This window comes from Podarcis liolepis (genome assembly GCF_965112155.1).
Source record: "Podarcis liolepis genome assembly, chromosome: 14".
NCBI lineage: Eukaryota > Metazoa > Chordata > Lepidosauria > Squamata > Lacertidae > Podarcis > Podarcis liolepis.
This window is the reverse complement of record NC_139569.1, coordinates 13,593,020-13,609,301: the sequence shown is the minus strand read 5'-3', so window position 1 is coordinate 13,609,301 and position 16,282 is coordinate 13,593,020. Positions and strand designations below refer to the sequence as shown.

Below are 16,282 nucleotides of genomic sequence, written 5' to 3'. Positions count from 1 at the left end.
CCAACATGTATAAAACATTTAAAAACTTCCCTATACAGGGCTGCCTTCAGATGGCTTCTAAAGGTTGTATAGTTTATTATCTCCTTGGCTCAGGGGTTGCATAACTCCATACCCACCAACATTTCTCCAGTGAAAATAAGGACGTCCTAAAGAAAAGCAAGACGTTCTGGGATCAAATCAGAAATCGGGATGGAAATCCAGGCCTGTCCCTGGAAAACAGGGACACTTGGAGGGTCTGCTTTACTGGGTGGTGATTTGCACTCTATGAAACGTTCCACCTGATAATAGGCAGGCTGCCCAGGATTTTGTAAAATCTTTACCTCCCTTTCCGTACGCCACAGCTTCCAGCGGAGGATTTTGATCTCACTGTTAATTGACTTTGACTGGGATATGTGCGTGTGTGAAATCCTAGAAAATGTAAATTGGGAGGTAGTGAATGCGATTATTGTGCTTTTCATCAGGGAAGCCAATGTGGTGCTCTTCAGAAGTTGTTGGGCTACATACAATTTTGTCATCCTTGGCCATGATTGCCTGGGGATGATGGGAGTTGTAGTCCAACACCATCTGGAGGACACAACATTGGTTATCCCAATGTAAAGCATAATAATCAAGGGATTCATTTAAGCATGTGCGGACTGTCTTTCTTTTAGTGTGGAGGAGCCATAGGTAGCCCACAATCATCTGGGATTAGGGGTGATGACTTTCCCATCAAAGGGTATATATCCCAAGCAAGACTGAGCTCTATCACCTACCCTTTATATACACCCCTACCCTTCTTTCCAGGTTTCTAAATTTCCTAGTGATTGTGGAAGGGAGATGGATAGGTTGGGATGATTGAACATTGCCTCTGTCTGCTATTCTGCAGTTCTTTGGCGTTTGTAGGAATAATTCTCTCTCTCACACACATACAATCCTCTTTTCAGCTCCAACTCTTTCCCCAAACAATGTTTGTCGATAAAACTTAACAGTTATGTGTACAATGATTTTCAGTTTTGCAGTTCAAAGAAATAGCCCCCCAAACGAGACCATTCAGTGTCCCTCTCCTATATAGAAACTCAGCTCTGTAAAAATTCAGAGCTTGTTTTACAGCCGTGCTTGGGGGATTAAGTCCTAATAGCGAAAGCCCTTCCAAAACTGCAAATCTCATTTTTGTACCAAGAGTCGGACACCAGCAAATATTTACAGTACGTAGCCTCCGTTTTCAATGTGGGATGACGACTGGTGGGGTTAACTGTTATTAAATGGTTTGGGCTGGCAGTTGTGGAGGAGAACAGGTTCTCACTCTTCTTTCTCCCTTGCAGGAAGAATGCAAACAGATCCTGGCTTGGCAGAAATCCAACTCACAATCGGATTCCCACGATGACGAAATTTCTCCTCCGCCCCCAAACCCGGTGGTCAAGGCGCGGCACAGAAGGGGTGGAGTCAGTGCAGAGGTGTACACGGAAGAAGATGCGGTTTCTTATGTCAGGAAGGTAAAGATCTGCGGGATCCTGTTCTTGAGATCAGTGCTATAAATGGCTTATTGACGTACACACAGCAACATTCCCCCACCCCCAAGCTGCGTCAATAAGCTACCGTACCTATCCAGAAATCAAAAGTGATGCTGAGTTGGGAACAGACTAGAACTTCCCCATTAGCTGGATCTCCAGAGCCATGTTTTCTGCTCTGCCCATAGAACCATAGAGTTAGAAGGGATCCCAAGAGTTATCTAGTCCAACCCCCTGCAATGTATATGTAAATTCCTCACACTATGGCTAGCCATAGTGCAAAAGGGCTGCAGTCAGCTCCCCTCAGCTGGTGGGCAATACATTAATCCCTACTGGAATAGCTACACATGACCGAGTTCTCTGTGGGGAACGTGGGTCCCATTCACAGCACCCATTCAAATCACTCCTATAGCACTTTAACAGTCATGGCTTCCACATAGAGAATACTGGGAATTGTGGTTTGTTAAGAGAGTTGTTAGGAGACCCCTATTCCCCTCCACAGAGCTGAAGGGATGCAGGTGGCACTGTGGTCTAAACCACTGAGCCTCTTGGGCTTGCCGATCAGAAGGTCAGTGGTTCAAATCCCCCCAACGGGGAGAGCTGCCATAGCTCTGTCCCAGCTTCTGCCAACCTATCAGTTCGAAAGCACGCCAGTGCAAGTAGATAAATAGGTACCACTGTGGCGGGAAGGTAAACAATGCTTCTGTGCGCTCTGGTTTCCGTCACTGTATGCCATTGCGCCAGAGGTGGTTTAGTCATTCTGGCCACATGACCCGGAAAGTTTTCTATGGACAAACGCTGGCTCCCTTGGCCTGAAAGCGAGATGAGCGCTGCAACCCCATAGACGCCTTTAACTGGACTTAACCGTCCAGGGGTCCTTTACCTTTACCCTTTCCCGCAGAGCTACTGTTCCCAGAGCTCCCTGGGAAGAGGGATTGTTTGGGAGGATTGCTTTAAACGTATGGTGTGCTTTCAGCAACACTTGGTGGTGGCAGGTTCCCTGTTTCTGCATGGAAACTAAAAGCCCAGAGAACACCATTGAACAGCAGCATGGCATGAATAGCGAGAGCACGAAAGGAGCCTTCTACCCCTTTCCTCTGCGATCCAAGATGATTAGGCTGTTCACATCGCTAAGTGAGCCCATGCTGAGGTTTCACATGCCCATATTGGCACGCACGTAGTTTCAGCCAGGCATGCTGCTGATCAGCTCAACAATTTCATCAGGGCAGAGCGCAGAAAATATACCAGCTCCTACAGATCACCAACACAGCCGCCTCTCATGTCCCCAGTGGAAGCCATCCTATGCAGAAGCGATTGTGCGAATGGGCCCTGAATCGCTTCATCCTTGTTTCTCTTCATGTCAAAACAGTTCCCTGGGCTTCTCTCCCAGGTTTAAATAAAGCCGTGCTGGCAGCCACCCAGTATTTGAGACAGCGAGTTAAATGATTAATGTATCTCACTGCATAAGATGCATTTACCAAAAGTAATATTTTATAAGATACTGCCGGCTGCTTAATTATTTCCTAGTCAGCTGTTCTTAATATCCCCATTTGATGTTCCTTGCAGGGTAATAATGCCTCTCCCTCTCCTGCCCTTTTTCCCTTTGCTGGCACAGTCCAGGTCAGGCTAGCCCAGGGGCTCCCAACTTCTCCATTAAAATGTGGCTCAAACTTCATTTTACAAAATACATGCACACTTCAGTGCTCAGGATATTGTTACAGGAAAAGGAAGGGGGTGGTTTGGGTGATGCCTTTTGGATCCCCAAAAGCCTGTGAATTTACATCTGTAAGATGAGAGTTTGAAGGGACTGCTGAAGGGGTCAATCCGGTTCCTTTGTAAGATCACAGAATCATAGAATTGTAGAGTTGGAAGGGGCCCTGTAATGCACCCTGTAATGCAGGAATCTCAACATATGGTCCCCATCCAACTTCCACCAGCCCTAGCTGGATCATGGATGATGGGAGTTGTAGTTCAGCAGCATCTGGAGGGCCACAGGTTAGGTACCCTTGGGCTATAGACCCCCCTCCCTCTAACCACTGCACAACAGGGGCTTTCATCATTGCATCTGATCCTCATTTGAGATGTGAAGTACATCAGAAATATGAGGACTTTATCTGGGCTTTGATGTTCTCATGCACTGTTATATATGGCTATACAGTGGTACCTCAGGTTAAGAACTTAATTCGTTCTGGAGGTCCATTCTTAACCTGAAACTGTTCTTAACCTGAGGTACCACTCTAGCTAATGGGGCCTCCTGCTGCCACCGTACAATTTCTGTTCTCATCCTGAAGCAAAGTTCTTAACCCAAAGTACTACTGCCAGGTTAGTGGAGTCTGTAACCTGAAGTGTCTGTAACCTGAGGTACCACTGTACTGTACTGCTTAGATGTGTTATTTTTAAATGTTTCTTAATTTTTGTTTAGAAAAAGATTATTAGGAATTTAAAACTCAGGAGCATCCCTCATTGTGAGATTGTCCGTGGTGGGGCGTTTGACTGAACCTAGATTGTTGTGTCTCTCTCTTCCTCCTTGCCTAGGTTATTCCCAAGGACTATAAAACCATGACTGCTCTGGCAAAGGCCATCTCCAAGAACGTGCTCTTTGCTCACCTGGATGATAATGAGAGAAGGTAGGATATGATCCTCTGATTTCACCTTATTCACATTTTGGCTATCCATTGCTAGCTGAGTGCCCATCTAGGATTGGCAACAGGAATGGATAATCAAGCTGGGTTTTAGCCGAGCAGTTGAGCAGCGGTTTATTTCACTTATTCATTTGTTAAATTTGTGCTCTTCTTTCCACCAAGCGGTAGACATTTAAGGGTAAGGTGGTCACAATAACCTTACTTGACCATTGAGACCTCTCCAGAACTGCAGGCACTGCATTTGATTCAAATTGTCTTCTGAGTTGAGCTCAGTGCAAAGGTGGATCTAAGAGAGAGCGCCCGGTGCGGTTGCACCAGGCATGGGGCTTCTGGGGCACTGCAGCAGGAACCATCAGAAGGTGAGAGGCAGTGGGGGGTGGGGTGGGAGGCCGCTGCCAGATTTTGGCATTTCACAGGACGCCACTGAAATTTGAGGCGCCAAAGTCTGCCACTATTCAATGTCATCCTGTTTAGTGAGTTTGCCACAGAAACCCGGCATGCACAGCACTGATTGGCTGTGGCCTGTAGCATCATTATCCCCTAGAGAACCTTTGCAACTCTTTTAAAACTGATTGTGCTTTTTGAAAAAAAATAAGGTGACATGCGGATGTTTAAATGAATAAAGCTATACTCAGTGCTTAATAATAATAATAATAATAATAATAATAATAATAATAATAAAGATCTTCAATCTCCCAGGACATTCTATACAAGATCTCAAAGTAGCTGTTTTACTACAAAGGAATTTCAGAAATAGACTGGAAAGAGAAGCTGCTGAATTGCAACTCATTACCAAACTTAAAACCATGGAGAGACCTGGTTTGAACAAAGACATTGGATTCTTATCCCATTATACATGACTAAGCCATTTCTCACCTTTTCACCCCTTGCCTTTTCCTGTAAGACCTATTACAGTCGTTAAGAGTCGTCAACAGGCTCATCTCAGCTATCTGCCAATCTCCTATTCCCACCACCCTTCTGAGTAATACCCCTCCCCACCTTCTCACTATATAGAAGGATCTGGCAACTTCTGTTTCAGTGTATCTGAAGAAGTGTGCATGCACACGAAAGCTCATACCAAGAACTAACTTAGTTGGTCTTTAAGGTGCTACTGGAAGGAATTTTTTTATTTTAATAATAAAGATGAGAGCCTGCATAAGGGGAAGGATGGCTGTAGCCCAGTTGTGGGTTCAAACCACTACTATGTCATTTACGTTGTAGATGCAGGAGGAAAACAGGCTCACCCATAGAAGAAAGATTCAGTGGGTCTCCTGTTTTAACGTTCAGTTTATATACATCTGTAAGTAACGTGGTACAGCTCAGCTTTGCAGAGGGTGCAGTCCACAACCCGTTCACTGCAGAGCAGCCCAGTCAACTTTAATGGAATGCTTCCGGACTAAATAAGTTATGGATTACAGCCTAGGTTTCTTGACCTGAGCGGCGCTGCATCTTGTGAGGTGGCAGCTGGGCTTATCCTTGTCCTTTGTTTCCAGAAACAAAGGTGGTCTTTGAATCAGCTACAACAGCTGTAAGAGCCTGGTATGCCCTGTTCTGTCAGCTGCTGCGCGCGGATATTTAGACTGCCCGTAATAGAATACTTCAAGCATTTGGTAACTCCAGATGATTTTGTCATTTGTTCTTTCTTTTCTTTTTTAAAAGTGGGGCTATGCAGTATTTTAGTGGCTGGTGGTAAGGATGGATGGCAGCCACAATGTGAATGCTTCCTGGGAAGAATTTGCATGTCTGTGCATTCCGTGTCACAGGCAGCCCTCCGGTGCTTAGGGTCGTGTCTTTGGCAGTAGACAAGCCCATTTTTTTGCAGCTGGACTGATGGACGATGAATGACTCTCCTTCACTGGAAGTTTTTGAGCAGAGGTTGGATGGTCATCTGTCGTGGAAGCTCTAGCTGAGATTCCTGCATTGCAGGGGACTGGAACCCCTCGGGATCCCTTCCAACTCTACAATTCTATGAGGATGGTGATGTGTCCTACTTTACAGAGGAGAGTCCTCCATCTGAAAGCAATTCTCAATTTTAGGGGGGAAAAGCATATTTATATTTTAGGGAGTATTTTAAAATTTGCACCTATACATACAAATTTTCATACATACATTTTATGCCAATCTGCACAAATCTTCCCCTGTTTTTTATTTAGCAATGTGCTTTCCCCTCTTTTTAATGATGCGTAGTTAACCCACGACCAATCTGCATGGTACAATGCTGTGACATCACAGAAGGAGCATTCCTCTAAGAAATTGGCACCAAACTAGATGGAAAGCATTTAAATTTTTGTGTAACGTGCAGGAGTGTGTGTGTGATTTCAATTAGGACTGCAACACTGAAAGAGGAAAGTAGAAGTTGTTGTTTTACTCTTTCCATCTGCCTCGGGTTCCTGATGGAAATAAGCCCCCCTACAGCTTTTGCTTTGCTCCTCTGAGAGCCAGTGCGGTGTAGTGGTTAAGAGCGGTGGACTCGTAATCTGGTGAACCAGGTTCGCTTCCCCGCTCCTCCATATGCAGCTGCTGGGTGACCTTGGGGCAGTCACACTCTCAGCCCCACTCACCTCACAGAGTGTTTGTTGTGGGGGAGGAAGGGAAAGGAGAATGTTAGCCGTTTTGAGACTCCTTCGCATAGTGATAAAGCAGGATATCAAATCCAAAATCATCATCTCCTTCTCCTCTGGAGAACGTTTACATGTAGGCTTCCATATTTGAGTGGGCGGGGATTGTCCTGGCAATAGCGCTGAGATCCATGCCCTTTCCTCAGATCCAAGGCTAATGGGAAGCCCAGCGATTGTTTGGCCACTTGGTTGCCGAAAAAGCTTTGGTTGGGCACCAAAACCCCTCAGTTGCACAGTAACCAAACCAGTAAGCCCCCTCCCCCAGGACAGTTTTCCCTCCAGGGAACAGTGTGCCATAGCTCAGTGGTAGAGCACTTCCGACATCAAGACCTGTTCGACAGAGAGATGGACTCCCTTGGAAGGTGATGGACGCTCTTTCATTGGAGGTTTCCACAAAGAGGTTGGATGGCCATCTGTCGGGGACTCTTTAGCAGCGTTGAGCTATAATTCCTGCATTGCAGAAGGTTAGACTAGATGATTCTTGGCATGGGATCTGGAACCCCATATCTGGGTGTTCCCTGACTTCGCATCCAGCCCATCCAATTACGTTGCATTTCACATAACTAAGCCTTGTACATATCTCAGCATGCCATTAATCATAGCACATTAAGGTTCCACAATATCTGCTCAGACATACTGCTGCTCCTGTTTTTCAGATTCCGTTTTTTGCCATGATCTCAAATCACAGCCAGCCACCACGGTGCACATACTGCCTTTTGAGTCCCATGATTTCATCGGGGGGAATTATTTTGTTCCTGCCTTTTCAGCTGAAAGATCAAGTGGTTCATGTCTGGTCATAAGAGGGTAGCCATTTTGGTCTTTGCCACCTGGTGTCACTGTGTTCAAGAAATTTGAATATACATTTACACAGTGCTCTTTTTCTATAAAAAGAGGTGCTGGAACTCACCATGAACACCTCCCTCATTCTCTTAGCGTGGCAGTGGCACCCACCAGAGACATGCCAGAACTGAATTCCTGTGAGTTCCCCCTGGGGGGAAAAAGCCCCGCATAGTGTGACACTGATCAGGCAGCCAAAAAAGACAAAATCTTTAATTGTCAGAAACAGAAACATTACATTGTCGTTTAATTCACATTACACTTCTGTTTGGTTGTAACAGAGCATCTCTAGCGGGCCTAGGCAAACTCGGCCCTCCAGATGTTTTGGGACTACAACTCCCATCATCCCTAGCTAACAGGACCAGTGGTCAGGGATGATGGGAATTGTAGTCCCAAAACATCTGGAGGGCTGAGTTTGCCTATGCCAGATCTCTGGAGTAAGAGGACAACCTGCCACTTCCAGCAGGGAAGGAGGTGGACCTGCCCTCCTTGATTCGCACAGGATGTATGGATAGCTGTTTGTATGGACACATCTGGCAGTCCCATAACTGTTGGACTGCATGCACACCTGGGAACTGTAGTTTACCCCCACAGAGCTATGATTCCCAGTGCCCTTAACCAACCAGAATTCTCAGGATTATTTGGGGGAAGTCATGTGCTTTAAGTGTTTGGTATGTACCTAGCTGCAGAGAGGGCCTTTTGTATGGTATGAACAGCATTGAAGCTACACAACTTGGCATTAATGCAGCCATAGGCTACTTGCCTTGCCCACAGTGCCAGTCTAGACCTCAGGCCAGGAAGTGCCAGCCCCACAACCGCAGGGATGGATGCTTCCACTTCCATGTTGTTGTAAAGCGGGAGGCTAAAGTCCAACAGGTGGTGATGAGAAAGACAGCTTGAAGCCACATCTGGAGAAATGTGCTTTTGCTCTGCATTCCTGCAGCTGCTTCTCCTATGTTCTTCCAGGTTGCCCTGTTTTAACATTCATCGTATGGCCTTTCCCATGATTGCAATTCCAAGTGTGCCTCTTTATTCCATGGTATATATGAGATACCCCTCCCTTCTTATGCACGCACCAGGCGATTGGATTATCACGCCTCCCCAGAGATGGGATATCTATCTATCTCTGTGTTTGACCCAGGCTGCTTTGCTGAGAGGCTGAGAACATCACTAAAACAGACTTGAGGGCTTAAATGGAAAGACGTCATACCATTGGAGGGATGGAGGAGGAGGAGGAAGTTTGTACTGGCAGAAATTGTGAGGCTTTGTTTTGGAAGCTGCTCTGCCTTCTACCCAGTGGGGCAGAGGGAAAGCATGTTATGTCAAAGCAAGAGGCAGGCTTAAAATCACAGACCTGTAGAGCTGGAAGGCACCTCAAGGTCATCCAGTGCAACCCCTTGCAGTGCAGGAATCACAGCTAAATAATCCTTGAAACATGGCCGTACAAACTGTGTTTGAAATCTCCAATGAAGGAGAATCCACCATTTTTCACGGTAGTCCGTTCTGCGATCAAGCAGCTCTTACCGTCAGAAAGTTCTTCCTATTCTTGAGATAGATTCTCAAGCTGTTGGGTGGTATATACCGTATTTCTCGCTCTATAGGATGCACTTTCCCCCCTCCAAAAATGAAGGGGAAATGTGTGTGCGTCCTATGGAGCGAATGCAGGCTTTCGCTGAAGCCTGGAGAGTGAGAGGGGTCGGTGCGTACCGACCCCTCTCGCTCTCCAGGCTTCAGGTAGCTATCCGCAAGCCTTCAGAGCGCGGTGGGAGTTCCCGCCGGGCTCCGAAGGCTTGCAGATAGCAGCCTGAAGCCTGAAGCCCGGGGAGTCCAACTCCCGCTGCGCACCCCGGACATCAGGCAGCTATCCGCAAGCCTTCGGAGCCCGGCAGGAGCTCCTGCTGGGCTCAGAAGGTTTGCAGATAGCAGCAAGCTCCAGGAGTGAAGGCGAGGTTGTGCGCAACCTCGCCCCCGCTCCCAGACCCATTCTGGGGGCTGGGGTTGGGGGAAGCTTGGGCTTCCCCCGCCCCAGCCCCGCGGCTAAAAAGGAAACCAAGACAGCGAGCAGGGTGGATCCTGCTCGCTGTCTTGGCTTCTTTGCTCTTTGGGGCTGGGGGGGGATATATTTTTTTCTTTATTCCCCCCCCCTAAAAACTAGGTGTGCCCTATGGTCCGGTGTGCCCTGTGGAGCGAAAAATACGGTAAATACTGTTAATGAAATTAAGTGAAGAAAGGAATAGCCTTTATGGAGGGATCATATGTCAGTGGTATAGAACAGTGTTCCCCAACCTTGGGCCTCCAGCTGTTTTTGGACTACAGTTCCCATCATCCCTGACCACTGGTCTTGCTAACTAGGGATTATGGGAGTTGTAGTCCAAAAACAGCTGGAGGCTCAAGGTTGGGGAACACTGGTATAGAACATATGCTTGGGTTACAGAATGTCCCATGTTCAACCCCTGACATCTCCAGGTAAGAGAATCGGGTAGCTGGAGAAGGAGGGAGGAATCTGGAGAGTTCCTGGGGATGACAACACTTTGATACTGTGCGCAGAAAGACGAAAGAGAGACACTTTCTTCCTTGCTTACAATAGTAGAACCTGGGACAAGCCAATGAAACTGTTTATTGGAAGATTCAGAGCAGACAGCCAGAAATCCTTCTTTGCACAACACCTTGCTAAACTGTGGAACTCACTGCCACAGGATGTGGTTATGGTTGTTAGCTTGGATGGCTTGAAAAGGGGGTGAGACTAATTCATGAAGGATAAGGCTACGTGGTACCTCTACTGCCAGAGGTGGCAACCTCTGAGTAGCAGCTACTGGGAAATGTACTTCTCTGAATTTTCTGAAGCAGTTCTCCAACCAAAATAAATGCATATATTGGGGAAAGCGTGCACAGAAATGAAAATAGCATCCGAGAATGCCCCATGTTAAGAAAAATGTGCACAAAACGTTTTTATTGTTATTTCATTTATCAATCACTTCCCATGAGGCATTCCAAGGCTATTCACAACATAATAAAAGCATTTATAAAACAGGTACACACATATAAAAACTTATACAATTGCATATATAAAACATTATACTCCCACACACAGAGTTAAAATAACTGCATGTATAAAAACAATGGGTTGTATTAATAAACTTATCTTTGTCCTGTACTTTAATTTTAATGGTTCTATTCTAAGTAGGACTAGCATAGATTACAACCCGTTTAAAAAACAACAGCAGCTTTTTAAAACAAAAACCAGCATATATATTTTCATGCAGACTTTTAAAAAATTGCAGACTGAAGTGGAAATGGGGTAATATGAACCAGAGACAAGAAAATAAAATGAGAGCGACAGATCCATCCCTCTCTATCCAAGCCCCCCACATAAACAGCCTCCTCAATTTGATATTGTTTTTTCAACTTGGATCCCGGCACCTCCTTCCTTACAATGGAGTCAGATTTAATTAAGTATATGAAACTCCATCTGCTTGTAGATATCTCCCACCCCGACCACTGAATCATTTCCTTTCTTGAAGTCTCACCTAGAAGTTCCTTCCTTTTTGCAATAGGCCCTAGTTTATTGCCATCTTAATCACTTTCCTCCACCCCCTGCCCCCATCGCCACATCCTTGCATTCTTCCCTTGCTGGAAGCAGCCAGCAGAAACAATTGGAGGCGGAACCAAGTTGAGTGCAGATTTCACTAGAAGGAAATCTTATACCGAGTCAGAACCCATCTAGCTCAGTATTTCCAACACTGGCAGGAAGCAGCTCTCCAGGGTTTCACTCCGGCATCTCTTTCTCAGCATTACCTGGAAAGACGGGGGTTTGAACCCAGGATCTTCTGCATTCAAAGCAGCTGCTCTGCCACCAAATTACAGCCCTTTGCCATTCATAGTAGCAAACTTTAGTGTGCAACTCAATTCCTGGTAGATAGGTGTCTGGATCAATTGGGTTGGATATAATGTTAGCTCTATTCAGACCAGGACGCGGGTGGCACTGTGGGTTAAACTACAGAGCCTAGGACTTGCCGATCAGAAGGTCGGCGGTTTGAATCCCCGTGATGGGGTGAGCTCCCGTTGCTCGGTCCCTGCTCCTGCCAACCTAGCAGTTCGAAAGCACGTCAAAGTGCAAGTAGATAAGTAGGTACCACTCTGGCGGGAAGGTAAACGGTGTTTCCGTGTGCTGCTCTGGTTCGCCAGAAGCAGCTTAGTAATGTTGGCCACATGACCCGGAAACTGTACGCCGGCTCCCTTGGCCAATAAAGCGAGATGAGCATCGCAACCCCAGAGTCGGCCACAACTGGACCTAATGGTCAGGGGTCCCTTTACCTTTTATTCAGACTAGACCCGTTAAAATGAATGGGCTCACTTAGGACCATTGGGTCTGTTCTGAGTTTAGGGCTCACTTTCTAGACAGAGCTCGGCGTTTTAAAGAACCATGTCAGACTGTTGCTCCGTCTAGTTCAGTATTTTGATTGGCAGGATTGTTTTCCAGCCTCACCTGGAAAGACCAGGGATCAAACCTGGGCTATTTATTTATTTAGCATGCCAAGCATGTTCTCTCCTATGGAGCTATGCCCCTTCCTCATAGGAGAATTTATGAGGTTGCTTATTTTGCTAAAAGGAAGTGAGGGATTTGCTTCTTGAGGCTCGGAATAGATGCAGCACAAAATTCGTAACTCAGAAGTACACAGTGGCTGTGTCTAACAGCATACCCCTAAACCGTCCCAATTTAAGCGCGACATCCTGGAATTACAGAAGCAATCTCAGCTTCTGATTGGATGCCCTGTTTTTTGGGTCTCATGTTCTTGCGTGAATAGATGGCTGGTGCCAGAGCGCTGGACCAAAAGACGCTAGGTTTTTTTTGGTAACCTTGAGCGAGTCACCTGTTTCCTGGAACAGCTCAGGACCAAAAGACAAGCGTCCCAGTTTTGATCAGTGGGATGTTGGAAGGTATGTAACAGTGCATTTTCATTTTTTTTGGGGGGGGGGACATTTTCATTGGCATCATGATGGGGGGTGGGGATAATTAATCCTCTACACCACAGGAATTCCAGCCCCGGTGAAAACAGGTGATACTTGTGCCTACTCTCAATTTTAAAAGGATGCTTCCCTCTTTTCCATGTGATGCATTGATCATCATGTCTACTTGGTTCTGATGGATTTGGTGCTGCTTCAGTGCAGAGAAATGGACCAGATAACCTTTTTAATGGGGCTTCCTAGCCCTGGTCTTCTTGGACTTCAGGGTTTAACCGAAAGGAATTTGCACAGTGACTTTCCTAACGTTTCATTCAGAAATAAAATGTCAAGGCCATACATTTTTTTCCTCTTTCTTTCTTATTTTGGCTGGGGTAATTTTGGCTCAGCCTTATGTCAAGCCCTCAAGGGGGTGGGCGGCGGCGGTGGGGGGGGGCAAGGATTGTAAAGCATTTCCCCCCTTCCTTTGCAGTTAACATTTAGAGAGATTAGAACGCCAGAGGCCATTTTTTTCCTGAGCTGTTTTATAGAAGAAGGCCTGATCGCACTTGTCTGAGCCACATACCTGCTTGAAGTCATATTTGCAAAGGAGGTTATTGTTGTCAGCGTTTGATTAACAGAACTGTATAAAGCAGGCAGTGGCAGCAAAAACAACAAAAAAAGCAAAAGTCAAAGATCATAAAGAAAGTTAGAGATGAAACGTGTTGATTTTGCAAATCCAACAAAGGGAGATTTCTTCCATTTGTAGTGGGGTGCATTAAAGCAAAGAGGTTTGGGAACTGTGTGGTTGAAACCTTAAGAGAAAGCTCGCAAGCTGAGTTACTTATTAGATTTTGTTAAAAAAAAAGAATTCAGCCCCTATATTCCTGTGAGATCCAGATCCTATGTGTTTTGACCATTTCAAAGCTGTTATTTGCCAAAGCACAGAAGAGAACATGTCAACCAACAAAGCAGGGTAATCAGAAAAATCTGGAAACAACTGAGCTTCATTAAGTTGTCAGCAATGCTGAAGAAGAGAGTTAATTATCAAGAAGAATTAAATAAATGGAATCAGTTAACAGCTGAGGTAAAAACAGAATTAATTGGATATTTCGGGTGTTCATGTGGATTACTTTGTTAGATCAAGAAAATGAAAAATATAAGGCAAGAATATACCTTTTCTGTCAAGCATGGATCTCTAGCTCTGGAGATTGGTCTTGACATGAAGGAGATATAACGCAACTATATTATATTGTGATGATTTATTCAAGCAGTTTTTATCTCACCATTCACCAGAAGGGATGCCAGGGAACCTAACAGCTCCAAAGGTTTTCTCTCATCTGTTCGATACTCATAGCCTTTTTAGTGGTGGCTCCCCATTTGTGGAACGCTCTTCCCAGGGAAGCCAGCCTGGTGTCATTGTTGTCTGTCTTTAGGCAACAAGCAACAACATGCTAATTTACCCTTGCTTTTAGTTTTGAATTGGAAGGGTAATTGGATATTAAAGGAGATTCTGGCTAAATACCAGGAAGAACTTTCTGATGGTAAGAGCAGATGGTAAGAGACAGTGGAGCAGACTCCCTCAGAAGGTGGTGGACTAATCTTCACTAGAGGCTTTTAAGCAGAGGCTGGATGGTCATCTGTCATAGATGCTTTAGTTAGGATTCCTGCATTGCAGGGAGTTGGACTAGATGACCCTTGGGGTCCCTTCCAACTATACTATTTGATGATTCTATGCCTTTGTACCCCACCTTTTTCTCCAAGGAGCTCCAGGTGGTGTGCATGGTTCTCTCCCTCCTCATTTAATCCCTACAATAACCCTGTGAGGTAGGTCAGGCTGAGGGATAGTGATCGACCCACGACTGAGTGGGGATTTCAACAGACTGCAATCAGGACTTGCGGTTGTTTTCAGTTCACAAGCAATACACAGTTGATGACTGTCCTCTGCCTCCCATTTGCATCGCATTTCCTTGCATTGAAGTGAACGGTATGGAATAGGGTGATGGCGATATCATTAATTATGTAACTGATGACATAAAATTCCACTACAGTGGACTGCGAGGCAAATAATGTAGTTTTTGCGATAAGCTGAACTGCAGTGAAGCAGACACAGCGCAGCATGTGACTGATGGGCAGGGCAGAAATCAGTGCCTTTTTAACACCCCATTTCCCCATGCTTAAGTTCAGTTCTGCATATTTCAACATGACTTTGTGATATCTTAGGAAACAAGTCCTCATGAAAATTCAGCAGTTTTCTGTGTATAACATACACATTTTTGTCTGAAGTTCTGCCTAACAGACACATTTTTGCAGTGCAATTTCCCTGTCTACAATGCATTCTCATATGCCGTTTTCACCAACACATGCATTTTTATGCACGCTTTGCACTAGTAAATGCATCTTTGTACTCATTAGTTAGCTGTGGAACTGCACTGCAAAATTCAGAGGAGTGCAAATTTCAAAACATAGCTATGTTTCAGCTTGGGTATTATTTCAGATGGTGTGAATTAAGTAGATCCGCCTATATATATATATATATATATATATGAATAGAAATTCTGCATTCATCCATAATCACAATAAGGCTTAGGAAAAGAAGTTGCTGTAAAGCTGCTGGTGTGAAGGGGATGCAGAGACGTAAGAGGAAGGGAGGGGTTTCTTCAAATGTGCTTCCTCGGGAGCTCAATCATGATATCTTTTGGCAGCTGGCACCAGAACTCAGTATTTGCCAGTTCCTTCCCTTCTCACTCCCCACTGCTGCCTGCCATTCATTCTCCAAGCTCCATCCACGATTGTGCAGAAGGTTCCTTTCCCAGAAATTCAGCATGGAGCGAAGGGTAACACTTTTGTTCATGATGGTCATTTCCACTTTCTCTTCCTTCTGAAGCAACATGGTTGCTCTGTGTGTGTGTGTGTGCCTAGGGACTTGAGAAATGTTGCATCATCCTAACAATGTTAACCAGGGCTCTCTCTGTAGCAGGGATACCCAATGTGGCATCTTTCAGAGCTTTTTGGACTCGCAACTCCCATCACCTCCAACCAGTAGTGGTCAGGCATTATGTGCCAAGGGCTCTTCAGTTCCATCAGGATCTGCCATGGTTTGGTAGCTCCAGGTGGAAGGGGAGGAGGAGAAAGGAGAAAGGATAAGAAGCGGGGGCAGAGAGAGAGTTTGAAGGCAGCCACCTAGGTTCGGAGGGCTGAGTCAGTGTCACTGACTCAGGAGTGAAACCACCATAAAACAGTGTCCCCCAACTCATGGGGATGAGCCAGAATTATACTGTATTCTTCTTTTATGGTAAGGTAGTATCAAATGTGCATTAGATACATTTCCTCTGAAAATATGAAAATGGGACATGAAAATCCAGAATCAATAATAGTTGTCATTATCCCTCACCCCAACCACCTGAGTCTTTTTGGTTTTTAAGCATAATAGAGAGGCAGCTTGATTAAAATAGTATCATGTTTACTAGATTGGTATTTATAACCCAACAAAATCACGGCACATTAATTACCTGAAATTTAAAGTAGCAGGTGCTTATTCCTGCTCATAAAACTGTCTCGTCTATCTTATGTACCAGGTTCCTGCATTTTCATTTGGGAGAGAATGGCTGAGGGAGATTGAGCCATTTTGTGTTGCAGTGGTGGGTCTCTGTAACTGGTGGGCTCCTAGGGCAGGGGTGAACAGCTTCAGGCCTGAGGGCCCAAACTGCCCTTCCAAGTCTCTCTATCTGGCCCTGCAAATTGCAGGCATGGATCC

At 45.5% G+C, this 16,282-nt stretch overlaps 1 protein-coding gene across 8 annotated transcripts in view; it reads left to right on the top strand.

Annotated features, from left to right (window-relative positions):
• Nucleotides 1-16,282, top strand: part of PRKAR1B (protein kinase cAMP-dependent type I regulatory subunit beta) — a 539,030-nt gene that overhangs the window by 23,404 nt on the left and 499,344 nt on the right. For all 8 annotated transcript variants that reach the window (XR_014518920.1, XR_014518921.1, XR_014518922.1 and 5 more), the window contains 2 exons: nucleotides 1,302-1,472; nucleotides 4,023-4,114. Coding sequence is in view for 5 of the 8 variants with exons in the window: in XM_083474488.1 (XP_083330614.1) it covers nucleotides 1,302-1,472; nucleotides 4,023-4,114 (263 nt within the window). In the remaining 3 variants the exon portion in view is untranslated. The remainder of the gene's footprint in view (nucleotides 1-1,301; nucleotides 1,473-4,022; nucleotides 4,115-16,282) is intronic.